A 25,881-nucleotide genomic window follows, 5' to 3' on the forward strand; every position below is an offset into this window, starting at 1 on the left:
ATCAGAAAATGAATCGGACCTTCCTGATCTTTCAAATCTTTTCAGCTGGGAAAAGTCTCCTCCGCCACCTGTTGGTGGTGAAGAACATTTACAGTAGGCACCTAATATCATTTAAAACTGTCACTTACTACTACACAAATAGTACTGTGCACTAGCCTTATATATGTAATTATATTCGTATATGCATGGTTTAGTCAATATAGTTCCCTATTTTTATTTTTATTTTTTTGCTTTGCTTGCACGCGCCTGCCACAGAGTTTCACGCGCAGAGCGTCACCGATCAACTGGTGCTCGTGCACGCCAGCATCTGCCATAGCTCTCGTGTCCTGTTAGCAGGTTAAAAACGCCCTCATATAACTCTTATATATGTATTTATATTCGTATATGCACAAGTTGTATCAAATATAGTCCCATTTTTTTTCTTGTTGCTTTGCTTGCACGCGCCTGTCACAGATTTCATAACAGAGCGTCCCCGATCTGCCGGTGCTCGTGCACGCCAGCATCTGCCTCAGCTCTCGTGTCCTGTCAGCAGCAGGTAAGAAAGGCACTTACATCTGTGTTACTGACGTTGTTTTGGGATACTGTCATTAAACGTAAAGTCTGTTTACACATAGACTGACCCGTAGAGACCTGCGACAGTTTATATAAGTGAAAAAGCGCAGATTTGTTTTGGTTTTATCCTTTAGTTTGGCGTTGCTAACATGACAGCTAACGTTAAGTTAGTCATGCCAACAAGTTACTAACAATCTCTTAAACTACCACAGGCTGCTGAAAATAACTCGATATGTACGGATAAAGTGAAGCAGAAGTTCAGGCTTATATTCCAAACGTTTTCCTAAAATTGTGTTTTGACATTTATATAAAAAAAAGGTCTGTAATGCGGCTAATTATGTTAGCATATTTGACTGAGCATGACATCATTCATGTAATTTTCTGCAGCGTCTTCATCATAAAGTAAAGTCATTAACATCATCAGACAGCAGTAACGTTAGATGTCAGGATTGATGATGATCTGGGTTTATTTTAAGACTGGGTTTTTGTTTTGAATAACATGTTGACTTTGACCTTGGAGCACAGCATAGTTCACAGAGTGGATGTTTCACGCGTTTTAACGGTCAACAACATGAGAAATGTGCAAAGGGTCAAATGACCAAGATGAGCAGCTACAAGAAAACAGGCAGTATCTGCTGATTTTTGGACCATAAGCGTTTCACTTTCCACATATGGCATAATGCAGACAGAGTGAGCCATTTATTGCACCTTCTGGCCAATTCGAGTTGGCCTCTCTTGATTATTTTCAAGGACACTGACAAAGGGGAGGAGAACTTCAATATTGATTAATAAATATATTGAGTTTAGGGCATCTAGTACTGTTATTGACCCCATGGTAAGATATGTATTAGTACATATAAGGTTTTACATGTTATCGGAACACTGGACTTTCTTGAATAGGCTATGTATGCACCAAATTTTGACGATTATTTGTTTATGCAAAAAAAAGTTTTCTGTTGATTGCTCAGGCACCAGGCTGGTTCTTAGTGGGTGGAAATATATTTTTTTGCATGGATACAAAACTGGATAGATGATCCTCATCTTGACCACATCCCATCATCAAAGCTCTTCAAGATCTTTATGAAAGACTTCAAAATAATTGACATTTGAAGGCAGACCCAACTAGCCTGGCTCCGCCCTCCTACGTACTTCCGCTCAATTTCATTTTCCTTCAGTAACTCCGTCTGGGATTGTGGTGTATTCCAGAGAATGTCTAATAAGGCGAGAAGTTTCACTCTCAGTAAACTTCCGGCTTCTGAACTGGTTGCAGTTCCACTTTGATTCCATATGAGGGCGCTCACAGGACGAGTGCAGAATGAATGGAGGTCTATGGCGCTATACCAACCAAAATCCACTTTTCTCAGGAAATAATTTTTTGTCTAGTAATTTGAATGTTGTATTCGAAAGGAGATGCAAAGAAATTACACATTGCTGGGTGTTAGATTTTTTTTAGAGTCACTTATTTGCTTTAAAAAGTCTTTTAAAGTGTCAATGACGTCATACACATCGTACGACCAGAGATACTGCTTTACGGCAATCCTTCAGTCACTTTGGTGCTTTCGCGCTCTGCACTCTCTTTTCTCTCGAGGCATCGACAACACAGCTGACACAGGTAAATACTAGGGATGTAACGATATCAAAATCTCACGGTACGATACAATTTCGATATTGACCTCACGGTACGATATTTATTGCGATATTGTGGAAAAGCTCACGGTATTGTTAAATAGCTCACGATAGTGTTTGTGATGATAATAGCGAAAAAACACTGACATTTATTCTGCTTTTGCCAGTCAACAGGCAATTTATTGTTGTATTTATGGATCATGACAACATAAAACGCTGATCACATAGTGCTTTAAAGTGCAAGTTGTAGTCAGGAACATCAATATTCTGTATAGTCATATTTGGTTGCCTAACTGATTCTTCTGTGCAATGTTCAAGTTAAGAAGCAACTAGAACAATTGTAAACAATAGGGAATTCCCTTTAAGTGCAAACAAAGATCAAGTTAAGTCAGGTTTAAATGTGCAAGGCAAATAAAAGCAGCCTTTTAAAACTGGTATTTAGGAACATAACTTAAACTTAAATAAAATAGTCAGTCAAAAAGCCTTTTAAAAAAACACTGACCTATCATTTAGCTTATGTTCACGTTTTTCATCAGAAAGATCAAAATATCTACATTGCAAGGGAGAAAAAAAAAAAAAAAACAGTAAAAAAAAAATCCTTAAACAGTCTGGCAAAAAGCTTCTGAAAAACACTGACCTATCCTTTAGCTAATGTTCAAGTTTTTCTTTAGAAAGATCAAAAGATCTACATTGCAAGGGAGAAGAAGAGACCTCTGGGCATTTACAATATCCCCTGCTGTTGAAAATACCCTTTCACTGGGCACCGAGGTAGCAGGTATACACAGGTAGGTCTTTGCTAATGACGACAGAATAGGATACCGCCCTGCATTGTCTCTCCACCACTTAAGAGGGCAAGCAGACAGAGAAACTAATGCTTCTTTGCAGTAAGAGTCAATTTCTGCCTGAATTCCACCTGTGACTTGATTACTGCTAAAAGAAGAGCCAAGGAGGTCCTCAAGGGCATGCTTCTTAAGAGGAGGCACAAAGCTCGCGCTGCTGTCGTCTAGATCTGCTGGATGTGGGCTCCTGGGCAGCACATCTTGGTCCTGGTTCATAAATGATAAAAAGACATTATATTAGCATTTTATTGTATTTCTCTCAATTTTCTCTATGGCACAGCGTTAACATTTTTTACCTGTTGTTGCATCTGTGATGCTTTGAACTTTATTCTTTCAAAGACGTCCTCTCTCTCTCCACTGCCTAGATGTTGCAAGGTCCGAAAGCGTGGATCCAAAGCACTGCTCTCCTGCATGAACTTTTCATCCTCTCCTTGGTATCTGTCAGTAAGATCCTTCAGAATGGCTGCCTTCATCTGAGCAATGGCATTTGAGTGGTGATTATCTGTGGCCATGCTGTCTTGAATCATTTGTTTTAGTGGTGAAATGAGAGATATTGTTGGTTGCGACTCATCACAGAGAACAGTTGTGGCCTTTTTTATTGGTAAAAGAATCTTCACAAGATCCTCTGCATTTGCAATGTCAGATGTGTCCAAAGTGTCAATTTCACGTGACTTGTGTCTCAGTTCATCACTCAGTAGGGCTGCAGCAACAGCTTGTTGTTGTTCAAGGTAGCGCTCCACCATGTCCAGAGAGCTATTCCATCTTGTCACTACATCAATAATGAGTTTATGTACAGGGAGATTGAGTAGTTTTTGTTTGGTGGTCAGCACGGCTGTGGCTGTAGAACTGCGGTGAAAAAAACTTGCTACACGTCTGACTCTACCGAGGAGGCGGCTCACTGCGTTGACCTTTAAACCTGCTTGGGAGGCCAGGTTTAGTGTGTGCGCAAAGCACCGTATGTGAGGGGACAGTTCGGCTTCCTTTACTGCTACTCGCATGTTGCTTGCGTTGTCAGTAACAACAGCGATCCTTGTTCCAATCTTGTCCAGCCCCCACTCTTTGACTGCAGATTTAAGGACTTCGGCTATGTTTACGCCAGTGTGTGATTCGCTAAGCTGTCTAGTTTGTAAAACGTAACTCTGCATTTCCCATTCACTCGTCAAAACATGTGCCGTAATAGTGATGTAACTGTGAGTCGCTCTGGAAGTCCACCCATCAGTGGTAATAGCAATGCACTCAGACTGTTTAAGGTTCAACATGACACGTTCTTTTGTCTCACGGTAAAGAGCAGGGAACACAGTTTGACTAAAATGAGCCCGCGACGGCATTTGATACTTCGGCTCAAGCTTGGCCACTAACCTTTTAAATCCTTTGCCATCTACTGCAGAAAAGGGACGTAAATCACACGCTATGTATTCCGCGATGTACCTCGTGATTTCTTGAGCCCTTGCGCTGTTGTGTGGCATAGTTGTTGAAAATGCCTCCTTCAGGGTTTTTTGACCGGACAGGACATTCTTTGTGAGAGAATCTGCAAACTTTTCGGGATGATGGGTCGTCAGATGACTTCGCATATTGCTTGTGTTTCCCGTGTTGTATCGCAGTTTACTGTGGCAGTGCTTGCACATAGTCCATTGTCTGTCCACCACCTTCTCTCCTTTTGCGTTTTTTGACACGGCGAAACCAAAATGTTTCCAGACATCTGATTTAAAAGCTGCAGGGGCTGGCACAATCTCAACTTCGGGGTTGTTGTTTTCATCCTTACAAGTATCGCTGTCGGCCATGCTGGCTTGCTGTGAGCTTGTGTGGACAGCGTGCAGCGTGCAATCCTATTGGCTTAACAACGGTTGTTGTGACGACGCAGCGCAAAGGATCATGGTCTATGTAGTTAACAATGATTTGTTCCGCGGTACTGTGTTTATTCCTCTTGCTTTTTGACGGACACCTGTCCTTTTAATATTGTAACCCAACCACGACGATATCGAGACACGTTTACCACCGCGATAGCGCGATATCGTCAATATCGTTACATCCCTAGTAAATACACATGCTAGAAGAGTTTTTGTTTTGTTTGTTTCTGGTCCCGCTTCGGATGCCACGATGCCATCACGATCGTAATCAGTCCTTCACTGACCAATCAGCGTTCATTAGCAGAATGCTAGCGTGTTATGGGCAACAACAACTCAACCTGTAAGAAATCAAAAGGACATACGTACTCGTTCATTCAACTTTCGACCTATAACCCATATTGAACTTGCAAAATCAAATCTGAGATTTCTCAACGGCAATCGGGTGAAAGAGACAAATTTAGCCGTCTAGCCCCATAGACTCCCATTCATTCTGCACTCATGGGCGATCGCCCCCAGTGGAACTCTGGTGGAACTACAACCAAAATTCGGTACAATAGGACTTAATAGGGAGTGGGCAGGCTCTCCGTAGACGGGCTCTGTGTATTCTTTGGTTTTCTCCGATCAATTTTTAACCGGTCCAATCAGCGAACAGAGGGAGTGGCTGAGAACGATGACGTTGAGATCGTGCGCTAGTTTGAGTAGACATACGTCACGACCAAACGTTAGCAATTGGTTATGGCAGATCCAGAGTGACTCTGGTCAGATCCAATAGTTTTAAACTTCAACAGAGTACCCGCCTACAAGGAAGTTAACGCTTGTCAATGGAGAGAGGCCAGACTCTCTGTACAAATGAAATGTACGAGAGTCTGGTAGAACCAGGCTAAGACCCAACCTAGTGACAGGGACTATTCGTTTTATTTCCACCCACATAATACACATACAAGAATATATTATTTCTTGTTATAAAAACGGTTAGTTCCAGTCCTTTATCTGATTGGGCTGTGATTTATTCACGATAAAACAAGGCTATGACCGCTTCACCCTACGGTTCTATGTATCACTGGTAGTGGTTGGGGAGAGATCCCCTGACGAACAGTAGTACTTATGGAAACGCTATATAAATGCCTCGTTCATTCATTCATTCATTGATTCATCACTACACAAGACCGCTAGCAACCACTCTTAAGGCCCGTTCACACCAAGGACGATAACTATAAAGATAACGATAAAGATATAATTCTAAAAACTGTTCTCCATATTAAAGAATAACAGAGTACACACCACAACTATAATGATAAAGATATGAGGAACGATATCGTTGGGATCACTTTCAGAACGATTTTTTTCCAGCTGTCGAACGATAAAACACTGACAGCCAATCAGAATCCATTCTAATTTAAAGGTCTCGCGCATTTAAAATGGCAGATGACATTGCAGAGAAGTTAATCGTCGAGGTACAAAAAAATCCTCCACTGTTTGACAAGTCAAACCCCCTTTTCAAGGATACGTTAAAAAAGATGGATATATGGAAAACAATCGGTCGTATCCTGGGAATAAATGGTGAGAAGTATTAACGATGAGATATTATGCAGTTTAGCATAGTGTAACAAAATGACCTCAGGTAGGCTATCCAGCGCTAGTTTTGACAACATTGCGTTGTATAAATAAAGGTGTTGACTAGGCGATGTTTTTATCCCATCATTGACTTCGTCAGCTAAATTCACTGTTAGATTAGATCGATTACACTAGACTTGCTAGATTCACTGTTTAGATGCGCTCGGATCATAGCATGCTGGCTGAGGACATCTGCTGGCAAAGATGTGTAAATGCAATAAGAACAGCAAAAACATATTCAATGACATGTTGTAAACAACAATTATAATAAAATGTAATCCATAACATCAGTCAATATCATTAAAGCTATTGTAGTACGTTTTTCTCATTTTATGTTCAAAATGTGTGTGTGTGTATATATATTATTTATTTATAGGGGATAGTGCTAGGAAGAAGTGGATTAACATCCGAGATGCCGATCACCTAAGTAGAAAAAAAGCAGCCACCAAAAGTGGAGACCCAGCTAAATTTCAGAAGCCGTACAAATATGCAGGGATCCTGGAATTTATGAATTTATGATTTTCCAAGACGATAGTTTAGGTATATTGTTTTGTATGAATCTCCTGTAGCTAAGTATCTAAAAAACAAAACAAAAACAATGGCAATTTATGAACTAAAGTTGTTGGTCAAATGTTTACATACACCTTAAATAATCTGCAAAATATTAATAATTTTAGCAAAATGAGAGGATAATAAATTTTGCATTTTATTTACTACTCTGGTGAAACTGTTTCACACAACATATAGTCCACAACACAAAAGTTCAAATATGCAGGGAGAGTTCAAATATGCAGAAGAGGCTGGAAAACCAAAGAATGTGCAGGACCTGGGGAAATTTTCTGAAGAACATTGCAGTAACTGATCATGACAAACAAGAGACTCATGAAAAAAAACATCACAAAAACTATCATCCACATAACGCATGACACGGTATCAAGTATCAATATCAACTTTTGAATATCAAGCTATAATTTTGTCTTGTGGATATATCTTTTTATATATATAGTATGTAAAAATGCATTTTATGTCACCAGTCTGATTAAATCACCAGTCTGATTAAACTGTTTTATATATATATATATAAACATCTGTTATGTAAAACAGTTTAATCAGACTGGTGATTTAAAAACTTTATATTTACTAAAATTACTAACATTTTGCAGATTCTGAAAGGTAAACTATATGAACTTCATAGCCTACTACTGCTTTTAATATAAGGCTGCTATTATTATTATTATTAATACTATTATTATCATCCTTTAAACTACTATGTGCAAATAGCATTACTGTAATAGCCAACATGTTGCTCCTTTGTCTCATCTTTCTTTCTTTTTTTTGTAGCCTAACTTATGAAATTTATCCAAAAGTTTGTTGGATAGCATTTCCTAATTAGTCAGTGGCTATATACTATAGGGCAGGCTATATTCCTAAGACATACTGCCAAACGGTCTCTGGCGCTGATCGGATTTCTGAAATTTGTTTGGCTCTTGCTGATGTCCTCTTTCATGATGTCCAGGATGTCTTGAAACTGTTGTTGATTCATTCGAAAATATGAATAAAATTTGTCTTCAAAAGACTTCTCATTCAAGTTAGTGATGAAACGCGCTCTGTAGCGCTGTCTGTTCGCTGTCGGCTACGGTAGAAACATGACGTCACGATATGTCGACCTTCATAGAAGGGGGTGGCCGCGGTTATGTACATATAAATGACTCATTCTAAGGTAATAAAAACATAATGGTTCATTAAGTATTTGACAGGGTCTGATTATAATTTAACCAACAGTAATTCTGGATTGCGTCCACCAACAAGTAAATAGGAAATAAGCGAATCAGAACACTGCGCGCCAAACCAGCAGTATGTGCGCAAGCGTGAACCACTACACTGTTAACGATTTTCTTGTATTTTTACAGTACAGTACTGGCAGCAAGGTTGCCAGCAAGTTACTGTATTTTGATTTACAGCAACTTTACTGTAATTTACTTTACAGTACACAAGATCGGTACTGTAAACTACAAAACAGTACTTTACTGTATTTTTACTGTATTTTTGTAATGTTTCTGTTTCTGCTGTAATTAATTATACAGTATTGTACTGTAAAATCTATATTGATACATTATTTCTAAATTTTATAATTTTCAAATGACTAATAATGATAATATTATATTTATATAATATTGAGTTATTATAGTATATACATTTACAGGTAATAATAATATACTGCAACTTCAGAATAACTCTAAATCAATCAATCCAAACAATGTTATTGTAAAAAACATTTTTTTATTAATCAATTACACTTGTGTATTTGTGAAAAAAACATTTCATTTAGCAACACTACATGTCCAGTACACCAACACTTTACAGGTAAACAGCTTTTAAAGGGATAGTTAAAGGAACACGCCGACTTTTTGGGACTTCAGCTTATTCACTGTATCCCCCAGAGTTAGATGAGTCCACACACACCCTTCTCATCTCTGTGCGTGCTGTAACTCTGTCTGACGCACCCACCGCTAGCCTAGCTTAGCACAAAGACTGGAGGTAAACTACGGTGGCCGAGAAGGGTCACAACACATACAAACGACACAACAACTTCATATTCAGAAAATAACTTCGTCGATTTCACATCACCTACGCTGCAAATATTCACAGCACTAGCAAATAGGGAAACGAACTGCAAACTGCAAAGACACAACAGAAATGTTTCCAGGGGGGCCTTAATCAGTGACGGACCCGCATCCATCCGGTTGTCCTCGCGCTATCTGAATGTGCGCTTTTGTTGTCTATGGCTACAAGAGCAAGAGGTAAGTGTTTCTCTTTTATTATGACAGACTTGTAGACAACAAAAGTGCACATTCAGATAGCGCGAAGACAACCGGATGGATGCGGGTCCGTCACTGATTAAGGCCCCCCTGGAAACATTTCCATTGTGTCTTTGCAGTTTGCAGTTCGTTTCCCTATTTGCTAGTGCTGTGAATATTTGCAGCGTAGGTGATGTGAAATCGACGAAGTTGTTTTCTGAATATGTAGCTGTTGTGGCGTTTGTATGTGTTTTCTGAATTTGGAGGTGTTTTCTGAATATGTAGTTGTTGTGGCGTTTGCATGTGTTTTCTGAATTTGGAGGTGTTTTCTGAATATGTAGTTGTTGTGGCGTTTGCATGTGTTTTCTGAATTTGGAGGTGTTTTCTGAATATGTAGTTGTTGTGGCGTTTGTATGTGTTGTGACCCTTCTCGGCCACGGTAGTAAACGGCTCCAGCTAGCATACTGCTCGCAATAAGTGACAAAATAACGCCAACATTTTCCTATTTACATGTTGTGATTTGTAAAGTCACAGCATGTACAAATAACAAGGACACATGAGACACAACCATCTTCCAACTGTACACATACTGGGAACTATATTCTCAGAAGGCGAAGCACTGCTACTTCTGCGGAGTGATTTACTCGCAGCACCTGTGGTGAGGATCAGAGAGTTCGCTCAGAGTAATCACTCCGCCCAAGTAGTAGTCATTCGCCCACGAGAATATAGTTCCCAGTATGTGTACGGTTAGAAGATGGTTGTCTCATGTGACCTTGTTATTTGTACACGCTGTGACGACTATACAAATCACAACATGTAAATAGGAAAATGTTGCCGTTATTTTGTCTCTTATTGGGAGCAGTATGCTAGCTGGAGACGTTTACCTCCTGTCTTTGTGCTAAGCTAGGCTAGCGGTGGGTGCGTCAGACAGAGTTACAGCACGCACGGAGATGAAAAGGGTATGTATGGACTTCACTTATCTAACTCTGGGGGATACGGTGAATAAGCTGAAGTTCCAAAAAGTCGGCGTGAGAGGTTGAGAAACTGCATGACTTGCAGCTGTAGCTGGACATTCTTTCAAATTTGGTTGGGACTTTGAGGTGGTACTGGAACCTGGCGGTGACCAAAACTGAAAAAGACATGACACACAAAAACACGTATGACAAATCCTGTTATCCACAGCACCAATAAAGATGAGCAGACAGTGTAAGAGATCAATTGTAAAATAAAATTTTGTAGAAATAAAAATTTTTTAAAAAGCAGCCAATTAAAAAAAATTATAATAAAAATGTAACCTTTAGATTTTAAAACTTTAAGTTTAAAACATTGAATTAACATGGCTAATACTTACAGAAAACTCCTTCCCAGGCTGCAAATAAAATTGTCCCACACGTACAGCTGTAAGAAATCAAAATACATATTATTCAGTTAACTTTATTAACTCTGATAGTTTTTTTATTGATCAATTTACACCTTTATTTATATTTTTAATTATTATAGTAATCATTATTTGTCATTACAAATCACAATGCTACAGAAATGGGTCTCCCGCCTAAATAGAAATGAAATAAAAGGCTAAACTGGTACCAATAGCCAATCTCTCTTACACCAAATCACCCATTTTGCGTTGCAAAGGAAAGTGCAGTATTTTTAACCCGTGTTTTCACGTGTTTTTGTGTCTAAACGACTTAATAAATTTGGTCCAGTATTTATCATAAAAGTTCGTAAAATCATAAAACCATCAAGTTCGCCATCCGAGAAACGGACTGCAAATATAGCATTTTGAGCAAAATAACGTACTTTATGTCTATTATAAGTGCTTGTTTTTACCACTGACAGGCTCGGATGTTATGGAAAGGATCCTTACAGATAACAGTTAGACATTTTTGTTATCATAAGATCCTTCAAACGTAACGTTAACATGTCAAATGCAGTAATTTTATCTCGCAGACGATTGTATAACACATTTAACATTAATTAACCACTTCGATTTGTCCTTCCACCGTTCCAACAATCACCAAGTCTGTTTTGGTCGAAATAAACCGTAAGGTAATGTTAATTCAATGTTCAAATCTCGAGTTAGATTTGAAAATGTCGAGACAAGCAGCGGGGTGAAAGAGCAGATCTAACTAACGGTGTTTTTGCAACCGTCGCTGGCTAAACTTCCACTGTCTATTGTACACTATAGTGTAAAATCCTAAAATCTTATTATAAAATTCAAAATTAACTTACCAAATTTCCAGATATCCGCAGAGTGAGATCCATTCATCCAGCGAGTGATCTGCTGCGATCTGCCTGCAGTTGTGCTCTGACGTCAGTCGGGCGGCGCGCGAGCTCTCTGTTTACAGCAACCCTGTATTATTGCCTGGCATATTACAGCCAGGTTACAGCTAGGTTACAGCAACACTAAAATGTACTGTAAAATGTTCCCGCTCAAACAAAATTACCCACAATACAATGCAAATTACGGTACTTTACTGTAATATAGAAATGCAGTATTGTACTGTAGGTTATTACAGTACTGTGCTGCTAAATCTACAGCGACATTTAACAGTGTAGTGTTTCTGTCTCACTCTGGATCTGCCACTGCATCACATTTCTCTCTGCGTGGCGTGGAGTGTCCGTTTTTATGTCGGCTCTCATGTTAACTGGTTAGAGCTTGTGTTAGAGCACAATGCCTGCGTGACACACACACTTCTCGAGCCGCGCCGAAACCGCGTGCTAGAAATAGAACCGCAACCGACGCTTATTTTTCACACGACACGCACGAGTGTTGGAAGTTTTCAAACAAAATAGAAGGCGCAAATACATATTAATAAATTACATTTTGATGCTTTAAAGTCTCTTGGTTTTGACAAATGCATATATAATTGTAATTTAAAAATAAGGCCTAATTATCGATTTTCAAATATTGCCCCTGTCAATAGGCCTACAGAACGAAATATTCTGTAGCCTATTTTGCCGTCAATACTGCCGACGTTGTCTTTGCTGTATCAGGCTATATATATTATGTTTTACATCCAAATGTAGATGGTCTGTCGGCGCACAGAGCCATGCAGTTGCAGACAGCACGTGAAGTTCGTGAACACCGAATTCCCTTTTCTTTCTTATCTATTTGTGTTTGAACAGACATGTGCATGAAAAAATAAGCCAGTGTCCGTCTCAACGAGTTTCCCTGTAATACTTAATACAGTTAATTTACCTGAAAAACATAAAGCACTGCTTTATTTCTCGTGTATTTGTGTTTTATTGTATTTATATTTGTATTTTGTTTATTAGTTTCTATGCAGATGCACTAGGCCTACCCTACACAATTACCCCAATCATCCTAGAATTATTCATTCTTTACAAAAAGAGCTATTCAAATCATCAGGTGAAATTGTTTTCAGGAAGTAGCAGTAAAGCAAGAAGAAGTGCAAGATAGTTTTTCTAAATTTCATTTGACTATGTGCCTATAGGGGTGGGTTGGGGATGGTGGCAATGTAGTATCTGGATATTTGCCGCGGGACGAGGGCTTCGATTACCTCTCTCTTTTTTGACCATACATGTGTTTGCACCCCTGCATGTTAATCTTGGAATAATACGGCCACCGTAGCAGTTGAAACGCCCTCGAAATTGAAAGGAACAGAAACTAATATTCACTGGGTAGTCATATACAATTTCACTGCTAGATGGGGGAAAATATCACACAATGCCATTCGGCTGATATCTCTAAATAAGCTTGGCTTATTAATAAGTTTGGCTCGAGGTCATGGTGCAAAGGACCCTAGGTTGATTTTACTCCGAACCATCCCTTTAAGAGAATGTATTTTAACATAAAAGTCTTACATACTTCACCTTTAATTTTATGTGCAGGGTTACATTTGAACTTGATCAAGTCTAATGGTGCAACACTTAAATATTTAGCATTTCACAAATTGAAGATTACAGTCTCCCAGGAGAGAGGGTTTCTTCACCATGGCCTGAAATGGGTCTGTCAGATATGAAGATATAAAAATGCGCAGTTTAACCCTTCAAGGTCTAAGGGGTTTTAAGTCCGCCAGGCACTATGTTAATATTTCGGCCAATTTTCGGTCAATTTTCATGGCAGAGTGAAGAGAGTCATATTTCTGGATTCTATAGACTCTCAGCTATAAGGTGCATGCATTTTCAATACACTTCTTGAGACACTTGTATGGGTTCTGATGTGATATATCACCAAGAAATACAAAAAACGGAAGTTACATTTTTTGTTTTTTTGTATTATATAAAAATAGCAAACCATAATGAATAAGGGATTTTACATCAAATATTGATTATTCAAAGGGTTTAGAACACCTGTAAAAAATTGGGTGAAAAAATATAAAGAAACAAAATAAATATTTACATTTCTGTGACTGTAGTCACCATACGTTTTTTGGAAAAAAACACAGAATATTAGGTTAGGTTAGGTATACTTTATTGTCCCAACGGGACATTTTTTTGGGGCTCACGAACACAGCCACTGCATTGCCAAACATATAAAACAAGCACATTACATAATGACAGAGTAGAAAGATACACTTTTACAATCAAGTAATTGGCCTCACGCTACTGTATACACTGGAAAGTAATTGACATCAAGCCATTCTGTACACTGGAAAGTAATTGACATCACGCCACTCTATACACTGGAAAGTAATTGGCATCACGCCACTCTGTACATAATTGCACTGTGCACTGTATTTGCACATCATTATTCTTACATGTTGTGCCACATGTGAAAGCAGTTACGCTCTGGCTGGCAGAGTGGCACATCACACTCATTACATTTCCATGAAGTGTCCTTTCTTGGGACCCCATCTGCCTTACATTTCTCACACCTCAGCCTTGCAATTGGTTTTGAGATTGGCACAGGTGTATGTCCAGTTCTCCTCTGTACAGGCACGGCCCCGACTGTGACACCACACAGCTCAGCCACAAGCTGCTCCACGTAGGCCCTGTGGGTGATGAGCTGGGTGGCTGGTGTGTTCCTCAGCTTTTGTATTTCTTTGAACATTATAAAGCCATTGGTCACAGCAATGTCAATAAAATGAAAGAACATTGTTCTGTACCATCTTCTGGTTGTGTAATGAACTGAGTAGTACTGTATCAGCTGGTCTGATAAGTCCACTCCCCCCATGTACATGTTGTAATCCACAATAGGCTTTGGTACTTGAATGTTTGTTGTCTCCCAGGATCCATCCCTATTTTTCTGCTTCCTCTTGACAGTGTCCCCATCATAAGCAACATGGACACTGCTGCACATTGCCACCTCCCTGTTGTCCATCCACTTGGTGAAGACAAGGTTATCTTCTCTTATCCACCTGAGAGATCCTCTGGGGGATTTCTTGGTCAGTTTATTTATTTTTGTTTTTGAGCCTCCTTCCTCCCTTTACGAATGGTACCACAGGCTCCAAATTTGAGGGACAGCAGGTGCCTGAAGAGTTTTGGGCTGGTGTAAAAGTTGTCACAGTAGAGGTGATAACCACTGCCTAGGAAAGATGGCCTCATCAATTTCACCACAGAGTCAAATGAAAGCCCTAGCCCAGAGGCCAACCTGCTTTTACCTGTGTCTATGTTGAAGTCACAGGTATAGCCATTGCTGGAGTCTGCCAGCACAAACAGCTTTATCCCCCACTTGGTGGGTTTGGCTTTCATGTACTGGGTCATCCCAGTTCTTGCCTTGGTGGCCACCATCCTCTCATCAATGGAAATCTGCTTCCTGGGATGGTAGGCAGACTGACAGGCGGCCTTTATCTCAGTCATCAGTGGCTTCAAACGAAAGAGTGTGTCATACTCATCTGGCTGAGTCTGCTTCTTTCTGTCATTTACCACATCTTCCTCTGGGTCACTCATATGGATATTCCAAGATATGGTACGGAACCTATCCCATGTCATGACTGTGTTTGGAAAATTCACAGAAAACATATTTTTTCTCTTCCAATAGTCATTTACTGCTGGCAGCTTTAGAACTCCCATGTACAAAACTAATCCAATGAATTGGAACATCTCTGCAGGGTTGATGGTGGTCCACTTGTACTTTTTCCCAGCAGCAATGTTTCTCTCTGCCAGCTTGTTTGTGTTGGCACACAATGTCCTGATTGAATCAGCACTAAAAAAGTGCTTGAAAAGGCCGAGGGGGCTTTGCTCTACAGACGTGTCCAATTGCACTCCAGGTTCCAGTCTGGGGCAAAACCTTTGTGGAATGGGAGCCACATCAGGATCCTTTTCTGTCTTCCATCCTTGTTCTGGTTGGTCTGGTGGTGCTGGACATCTGACAGGTGAAAGTGACTGGCTGCATCCTACAGGGGAGCCAAACTGACTCTGTGACACAGAGGGCCTCCTTCCTCTACGACGTAACCTCAAGGTAGGGGTCGCAAACCGTCCTCTTGGTGGCTCTGTGGCAGTGCTGGAGGAGCCGGGTCGAGGAGTAGAAATGGATCTGTGGGCTGCAGTAGTAGAAATGGATCTGTGGGCTGCAGGAGGAGAAATGGATCTGTGGGCTGCAGGAGGAGACCTGGATCTGTGGGCTGCAGGAGGAGACCTGGATCTGTGGGCTGCAGGAGGTGAAATGGATCTGTGGGCTGCAGGAGGTGAAATGGATCTGTGGGCTGCAGGAGGAGACCTGGATCTGTGGGCTGCAGGAGGTGAAATGGATCTGTGGGCTGCAGGAGGAGACCTGGATCTGTGGGCTGCAGGAGGTGACCTGGATCTGTGGGCTGCAGGAGGTGAAATGGATCTGTGGGCTGCAGGAGGTGAAATGGATCTGTGGGCTGCAGGAGGAGAAATGGATCTGTGGGCTGCAGGAGGAGACCTGGATCTGTGGGCTGCAGGAGGAGAAATGGATCTGTGGGCTGCAGGAGGATAAATGGATCTGTGGGCTGCAGGAGGAGACCTGGATCTGTAGGCTGCAGGAGGTGAAATGGATCTTTGGGCTGCAGGAGGTGAAATGGATCTGTGGGCTGCAGGAGGAGACCTGGATCTGTAGGCTGCAGGAGGTGAAATGGATCTGTGGGCTGCAGGAGGTGAAATGGATCTGTGGGCTGCAGGAGGAGACCTGGATCTGTGGGCTGCAGGAGGTGAAATGGATCTGTGGGCTGCAGGAGGTGAAATGGATCTGTGGGCTGCAGGAGGAGACCTGGATCTGTGGGCTGCAGGAGGTGAAATGGATCTGTGGGCTGCAGGAGGATAAATGGATCTGTGGGCTGCAGGAGGAGACCTGGATCTGTGGGCTGCAGGAGGAGACCTGGATCTGTGGGCTGCAGGAGGTGAAATGGATCTGTGGGCTGCAGGAGGTGAAATGGATCTGTGGGCTGCAGGAGGAGACCTGGATCTGTGGGCTGCAGGAGGAGAAATGGATCTGTGGGCTGCAGGAGGAGAAATGGATCTGTGGGCTGCAGGAGGATAAATAGATCTGTGGGCTGCAGGAGGAGCAGAAGCGGTGCTGTGTAGAAAAGGGCGAGCGGTCTGGGTCCTGGGTTCAGCAGAAGATGTACTTGGCTGCTCTGGGGTTTCCTGATTTAGACTAAAACACACAGATTTTTTAATTAGTTTACATTCCCACATATCAAAAGTTGTACAGCCTTTATTACAATGTGGTAAATAAAGATTAGCTATTCATCATCATGTGTGTATTTTTTACATCAAGTAAAGAGTCATAGAACTTCTAACTACAAAATTACTATTATCATAGTAATGATGTAAAGTGTGATATTAGTATCATGTAAATGATACTACTTTATCATAGTAAATATGATGTAAATAAGAAAATATGAGTAAATACAATGTCTAAACCAAACCCCCTCCCCATTTCATCTTTATGTAGACAAATAGTATAGGCCTTAGATAAGGCTTACTGCACCATTGTTTCTGAAAAGCTACAATAAAATTTCCCTAAAAGCAATACAATAAAATAGACAAGTAAAGTAAACGAAATATAGCTTATTACTATGCAAAAAATGAAGATGGACTACATGCGACCTAATCTGCAATCTCATTTTAGCAATAGGTTACGTACTACCGTTTATGTAGCAGACAAAGGCCCATGAATTTTTTACTTACTAATATAGTAATAGCGCACATTATTTGATTACTGCACCGTTATTTCTGACAATAAAATAATTTTACAAAAAAAAAAATGACACAATACATATTAGACAATATATTATCAGCAATATTGCCTTCATACTTACTCCTCAAATGGATCGATTCCGTCCAGAATTTGATCCTCTTCATCCGAATCAAATTGGTCTGGATCAGATCCGTTATCACTCTCGTCGCTCTCCAAAAAAATCATTGCAGTAGCTTGCTCGGCACGGCAGTGAATTTTCATTTGGCCATGTTGAGTTTATGTACAAAACCAGTACAAAAACGTCTATCTCCACAGTAACGTAGTACAAAAACGTCTATCTCCACAGTAACGTTCATTCAAATTTATCGTGTCCAAAGACCGTATATATAAAAGATTGTGTCTGAGGAGAAGACGCGCGAAATTTATTCATAACCCCTCCCTTTTTTACGTTCCTAGGACACCTGATAATGTCCCTGTTTGTTTTATATTGGTCTGTGATTGGTTCACACACCAACAGCATTATATATAATTTGATAGGGTAAAGTACCAGCTCTCTGTTTTGCGGTAAAATGCTACAGATTTGCACTCAAATACGGAAGGCTTTTTTTTTTTTTTTTTTTTTTTTACTAAATGCTTGTAGAAGATCGGAAGGCTTATCATTCGCGGAAGCCAACACAGTCTACTCATTATTACACAGACGAATGTCAGCTTTTTCATAGAAAAAAAGTAAGTTAATACCTTAATCCATTCCAAAGCTATTAATAGATATGTCAGACGTGCACACTTTGACGCTCTAGTCTAGAGCGTCAGTCGACTTTGAAGGGTTAAGAGGAGCAGGGCTTTGAAACGCACTGTTTTAACCGATTCAGACAAATGCAAGGATTCAGGCAATAAATACAGCATGTCGTTCATCCAGAAGATTAGATTTTTTCTGAAGCGGCAGATTTCTAGAATTCTGGTGTCTTTGGGCGGATATCTGTGGCGGCCGAGGACACGTGAGTAAGTTGGAGACAGCTGTGAAGTTTTGTAAAAATTAACTGCTGTTGTTTCCACTGTGCTCTTTCTTTAGCTCACCTGCTGTCATGCGTTCCAGAGCGGTCCCCATGGCGGGGGTCACTGCGCACAAGATCAGTAAACGCATCACCTTCTTCGCCAGTGACGTCGATGGGACTCGTACGGATAGCTTTTCACCTGGTCCCCCTAAACCTATATTGCTGTTACTGCCGTGGCTGGGCTCCAGACCGCAAGCCATTGCCAAGTACTGTGACATTTACTTTCGCACAGGCTTTGATGTGCTCGTAGTGGAGAGCGAAGTGAGAGAGTTCTTGTGGCCCCGTTGGGGGTTGGAGTACGGTGGCCGTGTGCTGGAATTATTAGAAAGCGAGCGCTTCTCACAGCGCCCCCTACTGGTCCATGCTTTCTCCATAGGGGGATATACGTTTACTCAGGTGCTTGTTCATGTGGCCAAAGATACCCAGCGTTACCAAGGCCTAACAAACAGGATCATGGGTCATATCTACGACAGCCTGGTCATGGGATCACTGGACCATATGGCCACCGGTATGTACAGAGATTGGAATGTAAAGTAAATATATAATCCTTTCAGTCTGTACTGCTAACACTTTGGGGTGGATGGTATGATCAAAATCTTGCATCATGTTATGACTATTTTTATATTATGTATATTTTATATTATTTGTGCTGTAAATTCAAGTGGTAATGCTAAACATTCAAACTCTACAGTTGTACTAAACAAATCTTTCACTTTTTGACTTGTTTTGGCTTACGTCCTGATCTGCATTTTCACATTACCCCCTTTTTTTTTTTTTCATGTATAATAAATGACATAATAGCTACATAAATGCATGGTATCTACTACAATATTACAAATGTATTACAATTTAAAATAATTCCTGTGATTGTAAAGCTGAATGTTCAGCATCATTTCTCCAGTCTTCAGTGTCACATGATCTTTCAAAAATCATTCTAATGCTGCATTCGAATAAGCTGATTTGCGCAAGATATATTTTTTATTATCAATTTAAAAAAGTTGTGCTGCTTAATATTCTTTTTATGAATAGAAAGTTCAAAAGAACAGTATTTATTTGAAATAGAAATCTTTTGTAACATTATAAATGTTAGTTTCATGCATTCTTGTTGAATAAAAGTATTAATTGCTTAAAAAAAGGAAATCTAACCAACAATTAACTAAAACAGGGTATCTATGACAACAATACAGTGAATTCTCTATAAAATACACCATCACACCGCCCAGCCCTAGTAGTAAAGTCACACTGTAAATGTGTTTGTGATTTAATACGTCTGTGTAGGAGTGTTGTTCCTGTAGAGCAACTCCCATAACAGATGGTGAACATACTGGAGACTTGAAGTTGGCACTATGACCAAATGTGGGGTCATGGACTATATAAATCAGTCAGCCTCTGATAATTATAGGTTACATGATTACTCAGACAGTATCATGTTTTATTGTCAGGTTTGATTTCAAACTTGATTAAAAGCAATATACCTTCTCATATAAATAAAACTTTACATATCCCTAAAGTTAGGATGTAGAAATATCATGCTTGTACAATAAAAGTTTGGTTCTACCTCATCAAAAATAAAATACAATGTACATAATAGTTTATGTAAATTGCAGTGCATAACACTACTGCTTGTAAAAACCTTAAAACATTTTGACTCAATCTGGAGATTAACAGTAGCTACTTTTTAAAAATGTAAAGTTGGTACGATTTTTTTAATTTGTTTGAAAGAAGCCTCTTATACTCACCAAGGCTAACATTTTTGGTCAAAAAACAGTAACATTGTGAAAAATTCTTACAATTTAAAATAAATGTTTTATTATAATATAAAATGTAATTTATTCCTGTGATGGTAAAGCTGAATTTTCAGCAGCATTACTCCAGTCTTCAGTGTCACATGATCCTTTAGAAATCATTCTAATATGCCGATTTGCTGCCCAAGAAGCATTTATTACTATTATCAATGTTGAAAAAACATTTTGCTGTGGAAATGGTGATAAATGTTTTTTTCAGGATTCTATGATGAGTAGAGAGAACTGCATTTATTTGAAATAGAAATCTTTTTTAACAAAATAAATGTCTTTACTGTCACTTTTGATCAATTTAACGTGACCCCAAACTTTTGAACGGTATTTGTATGTCTGTGTCTGTATATTTATCTGCCTACCACATAGCAACACTAGCAACCTTGTAGCTTTCAAACATCCAATTTCTTTTCAAACGCCTACACAAGGCCTAAAAAACTTCAGAGAGAAATTTATCCTGATGAACTACAATTAGTTGTCCCTGAAATCTTTTGCTTTGATTATTTATTTTGGGTTGTTTGTTTTCCAGGTCTGGGTAAAACCATATTTCCCCGGATGGAGGGTCTTGTGAGAACGGCTGGCCTTCTGTACTTCCGAGTCTTTAAACACCAGACGGTTGACTACTTTAACTCGGCGATCAGCATTTTCTGGAACAATCCTGTGATGGCACCTTCTCTTTTCTTTTACTCTGAGAACGATGCAATGTGCGATTACAAGAGCTTGGAGAAGATGGTGGAGTTCTGGAGGAATCAAGGCCTATCTGTCGAGATCAAGAAGTGGAAAGAGTCTATTCATGCAGGTCATCTGCGCACACATCCTCAGGAATACTTGGCCACCCTAGAGAACTTTGTGATGTCTCTCAACATGGTGCCTCTAAAGGCCAAAATGTGAACTCTGAACGGCTATCACCTGTCTCATCAAACATTAGAAATTGCCTGAAGTGCCTGGTTTGACCGTTCTAGGTCGCAAAATTTGATTGTTTCTCAAACCTCTTTAGTCTGTTGAAATATTTATGTGACTACATTTAATGAAGACCATACCGCTGACGTGTTGAGGATGTGTAATACTACATACAATCCATTGATAAGTGACTGATTTGGTTTGTTGCAATACTGTTATGGGTGTGGGTGTGTTTTCTTTTCTTTGTATCTCTTGGTTTGTAGGTCGCAGCGGAGATGAGGAACACCTGATTAAAATTAGGAGGTGGAGATATAAGGGTTTCGGTTCCGTGCATGAGGGTCGGCGTACGGGGAAGTGACATCATCCACGGATCTAGCGTCTGTCGGCATTTTGAGTCATTCAAATGGCATAAAGTTTATTATTGCGCTTTGTGAAACCCCTAGAATTACGTAATAAACCTCATTCATTATATCCATCTATTGTTTTGATTTTCCTATATTGTTGCGGCCACGAGTCGGCCGTAACTATACAATGTGAAGCTCCTGTACTTCGGACCTCAAAATGACTATCTTGAAATACACAACTGTATATAATTATTTTGCTGTAGATATTTGAGATAAACAGTAAAAGGTTTAAGAGACCTTTTGCATGTAATGAGTCGTAGCTTATATGACAACTTGACTTTAACTTTTAACATCTATAGTATGTTAATTTGAATACACTGACTGTCCATCTTGGACCATTGATCTGTTTGCTTCAAAGGGAACAACCTGCTCTTTCAGTTTTCTTTGACTAATTATTTGTTTTCAAATGAAGAAATGACCTAGCTATATAAAATTTGCTACTAGCTATATCAAACCTGAATTAAATGTATAATATACCATTTGACACAATCCTGGTAAACCTATGCATTGTTGTTTTTCTAGCAAAGACATGTGAATAATATAAAGGTTGTGTTCAGGTACCTAAACTGAAAATACGGTGAATACAAGTAAAGTCGGACACTTAGGTTTTTGTGTTACATATTTCTGTACTATTACACTGTATTATGTAATGGAGATATGTACCTATTTAATATTATATTGTGCGCAGGCCTTAGCCATTTGGCATATTTTAAAGGGGTCATATAATGCCATTTTTGTACAAGCTAATATGATTCTTTAGGGTCTAAATGAAAAGTTTGTAATATACTTTAATTAAAAATTCTCATTAGTATTCTAAGAAAACACTAATTTTACCTGGTCAAAAACAGCTCTGCTTTCAGCACGCCGTTTAAGTGCATGTGTCTTTAAATGATAATGAGCTTTGCTCACCCCGCCCCTCTGTTCTGTGCGTACACGTTTGTAACACAATATCCATAACGCGTTGTTCATTATAAACGTGGGATTATGAATTATATTGAGAACGTCGTACATAGAAAACATGCCGTAATGTACCCTGAGTTTAAACATCCGCATTCATCATGAAGCGTGCAGCAAGCGATTTGCAAAGATTAATATAAATATTAATATAAAGGTTAATAAAACGTTACACTCACTTCAGTTATTCTGGAGGTGCAGCAGGAACACGAATAGTTGGTACCGATCCTTTTTTCAGGAGCAGCTTCTTAGCAAAACCAGCTTTATAACGTTACTGACCCTCGTTTGTAAAGCAGAATGGTGTGTGAAATGATTCGCGCAAACATTGACGTTGATCGTGGGGAATATTCCCTTCGAAAACAAACTCAGCCACTGCGTCTTCAGCGTTTCGGATTTAGGAACATCAAAATGACTGCTGTGTTCGTTATTACACCCAAGAAAAGAACACCACAATCGCTTAGACGCCATTCTGCTCATAGACAGTGCTCCAGCGTATCAACAATGACCGCGCCGGTCCGTGCGGACTATGATTGACAGGTCGCTCACGAGCGAGGGCGGGTCTGTGTTGAAACGCTGCTGTCAATCAACAATCGTGGGAGGGGCGTCTTGATTTGAGATGGGGGAAAACATATAAGAAGATAAAAAAAACAAACACTGGATGGATTTTTATCATTTTATGATGGTTGTGTACAGGCACTGCCAACACACATTTCAGTACAATCAACTTGTAAAAGTGCATGTACCATTATATGACCCATTTAAACCAATGTCCATGTCAAAATGTCCTACTTACAGTAATTCACAGTACTCAATCCGGGGAGTTCATATAGTGTGCATATGATGGAGACTTTACTATCCCATGAGCCCATGGGAGAGGATTTATGAATGGCATTGAAGCGATGATTATAATGATAATTTAGACCCATCTAACCTGTGTTAGAGCAGGAGTGTCCAATCCTGCTCCTGGAATTCAGCTCCAACCCCAATTAAACACACCTGAGCCTTAATCAAGGTCTCAGGTGTGTTGAGGCATGTTGCAGCTAAACTCTGCAGGACAGTGACCCTCCAGGACCAAGTTTGGACACTCATAAATTAGAGAACCCATCTGGGCCACTAAGCCCCGTCGATTTCATTCATAATAATTGCCATTTTCACTTTATCAATTGAAATGTTAGATTTGCAAGTTACCCATCAAATTCTTTCCTGTAATTTCCCATAACAAAATAACCTCATGACCATTTCCTCTAACAATATTTTCCTATGTCTCATTAAAAGATAAAATATATGTAAAAAAAAAAAACTCCCTTTGTGCTGCTTCGGCCAGAGGCATGAGTGAATGTTATGCTTCTGGAAGAATGAGAAAGGCCTTTCAGGCCTGATCATGAGTGCAGGAGGTTGTGTGGTTCAGAGATGATCCGCTCCTCATGACCAGAATCCCTCTCAGTCCCACCAGCAACATGGATGACTTCAGCACACGCACCGATGGCGCGGACAACACGCTGTTTGGAGAGACTTTAACGCGGGTGAGAGAGGCAGCTTTACTTGTTTAAAGTTCTGGTTGGCATGTTTTATTTTTTATATTCCAGAAAAGAAAGTAGTTTTAAGTGTTTTTTAGCAGCGGTGAAGAAACATGATTTTTTAAAAGATCGGTTTTAATTGCTTACTTGCTGAAGTCAGACAATCACATGAGCAGGTGTTACATTATGAAGCAGAATTAAAGGGATAAATGAGTATGCACAATCTGAACTTGGATAAGCCTATATGGAAAGATGTAGTAAAAATAAACTAGTTAAGCGCCTGTATTTGTTCATGTCAACTTTTGTTTTCTTTAAGCACACAGTTCTTAACCTGGCTTTAGGTGGACTCGCATCTCTCTTAGTCCTAGTGAGTATTGGTGACTACACACAGACACACACACATACACATGCGTTTGTATGGCTATCTTTGTTAGGGACATTCATGCAATCCCTAGCCTTAACCTTCACAACTAAGTGCCTAACCCTAATTCTATCCCTAGCCCTAAAACTAGCGTGTCAGAAAGTGAAGACCGGCCAAACACTCACACTCTCTTATGTGGACTTTCCATAGACTCAATGGTTTTTATACAAACTGTATTCAATCTCCTAACCATATCCCTGCCCCATCACAGAAAACTTTCTGCATGTTAATAAGCTGTTTTCTTTGTGGGGACCAAAAAATGTCCAGCACATTTTGTCTCCACAACGTAGGGTTTAACACACGCACGCACACACACAAAGTATTTGCAGTAGTGTGTTGGCTATCTAAATCTTACATAATGAATTAAAGGATCCTTTTATTTAATTTTTTTTTTTTTTTATGGTGTTGGCCCTACATATATCTGCAATGACTGAACTGATCACTGCATCCAACCGCAAACTGCAATCTGTACTCTATTTTATCCTCTTTTTTAGGTAACTGTCATCAGTTCATTTGTCTTCCCTACTCCTCCTCCAACAGCATTAAATATCTTCTTTGTTGTCTGCATCCTCATGATCTGTTCCTCTGTATTGGTGCTGGTAAGTTTACAGCACATACTGTAGTACAAATTAATGTTTATATAATTTCTTAAAAATAAGTTTCTCTGTTTGTTGCAGATTTTCTGGTATCGTCAAGGTGATCTGGATGCAAAGTTCCGTGGTCTGATTTATTATTCCACTGGTCTCATTATCATCCTCTGTCTGTGTGCCAATCTGTACTTCCATGATGTTGGAAGATGACATGATTCAGGCACACCACTCATACTGAGCACCTTAATTCTCTCAAGCACAAAAGTTGTAAAATGAATATAAAAGGTAGTTTATCTGTCAGAAGGGATAGTTTTGACTATGTACATGGGTGATCAGATGCTTGTTCAAAACATATCAGTTTATTTGAACAGTGTACCTTGTGTTTTTTATGCTGAATATTTGTGTTCATTATTTTCTGTTGCTGTCAAGAGTCATGCTAAAGGCTGCAGTATTTCAGTAGAGTTACTTGTATAAAATATTGTGATTTTTGTTCTGTGAACAATGCTTGTACTAAAGGACGGAGCCCTGACAATGAATAAAATATACACATGTACCATGGAAGTTAAATGTTTTGTGGGTTGGAGACCATGATGACATGAGTCTGGCTTTGCTCTTCAAGAAGACCAACTGTTGAACGATTATGCAAAACCACTATGAACCATCAAACCAAAGTTAGCATGCAATAATACAATTTATACCTATATTTTTGTAACTTTTTCAACATCGGGATTTTAAGAGAAAGTATATATTTTAGGTGCTGTGACAAGTTATTAATTTTAGGTTTTCAACAATTTAATCACCTTTTAGCTGTTAAAATAAATACCGGGGTGTTACAAATATTTCTCATAGGCTAGTCTCAATTAATAGGCTATAAGATCATGGAAATAATATGCATAATTA

General features: G+C 39.6%; 3 protein-coding genes across 3 annotated transcripts; 2 read left to right on the forward strand and 1 right to left on the reverse strand.

Annotated features, from left to right (window-relative positions):
• Positions 1-60: 60 nt before the first annotated feature.
• On the forward strand, positions 61-22,246 carry LOC311290403 (transmembrane protein 53). Its single transcript, XM_084408856.1, has 3 exons — positions 61-535; positions 18,417-18,907; positions 20,725-22,246. The coding sequence occupies exons 2-3, from the start codon at positions 18,430-18,432 to the stop codon at positions 21,084-21,086; spliced, it is 840 nt and encodes a 279-aa protein (XP_084264982.1). The 5' UTR covers positions 61-535; positions 18,417-18,429; the 3' UTR covers positions 21,087-22,246.
• On the reverse strand, positions 457-4,798 carry LOC311291123 (E3 SUMO-protein ligase ZBED1-like; the record flags this gene model as incomplete). The annotated part of the gene is made up of 3 exons (XM_084409996.1): positions 457-522; positions 2,928-3,224; positions 3,314-4,798. 3 exons carry the CDS (start codon positions 4,796-4,798, stop codon positions 457-459), a joined length of 1,848 nt encoding a protein of 615 aa, XP_084266122.1.
• A 1,418-nt stretch (positions 22,247-23,664) lies between the features above and the next one.
• On the forward strand, positions 23,665-25,303 carry tmem243a (transmembrane protein 243, mitochondrial a). Its single transcript, XM_084409636.1, is given in 5 exon segments — positions 23,665-23,849; positions 23,851-23,976; positions 24,287-24,337; positions 24,886-24,990; positions 25,069-25,303. Coding segments are annotated over 5 exon segments (465 nt in total). The 5' UTR covers positions 23,665-23,789; the 3' UTR covers positions 25,192-25,303.
• The last annotated feature ends 578 nt before the right edge of the window (positions 25,304-25,881 follow it).

Source organism: Rutilus rutilus, assembly GCF_951802725.1.
Source record: "Rutilus rutilus genome assembly, chromosome: 5".
Taxonomy (NCBI): Eukaryota; Metazoa; Chordata; class Actinopteri; order Cypriniformes; family Leuciscidae; genus Rutilus; species Rutilus rutilus.

Coding starts and splice junctions, on each gene's coding strand:
- LOC311290403 (XM_084408856.1), top strand. CDS start 18,430: ATGCGTTCCAGAGCGGTCCCCATGGCGGGGGTCACTGCGCACAAGATC. Junction 18,908..20,724: donor ACTGGACCATATGGCCACCG/GTATGTACAGAG, acceptor TTTGTTTTCCAG/GTCTGGGTAAAACCATATTT.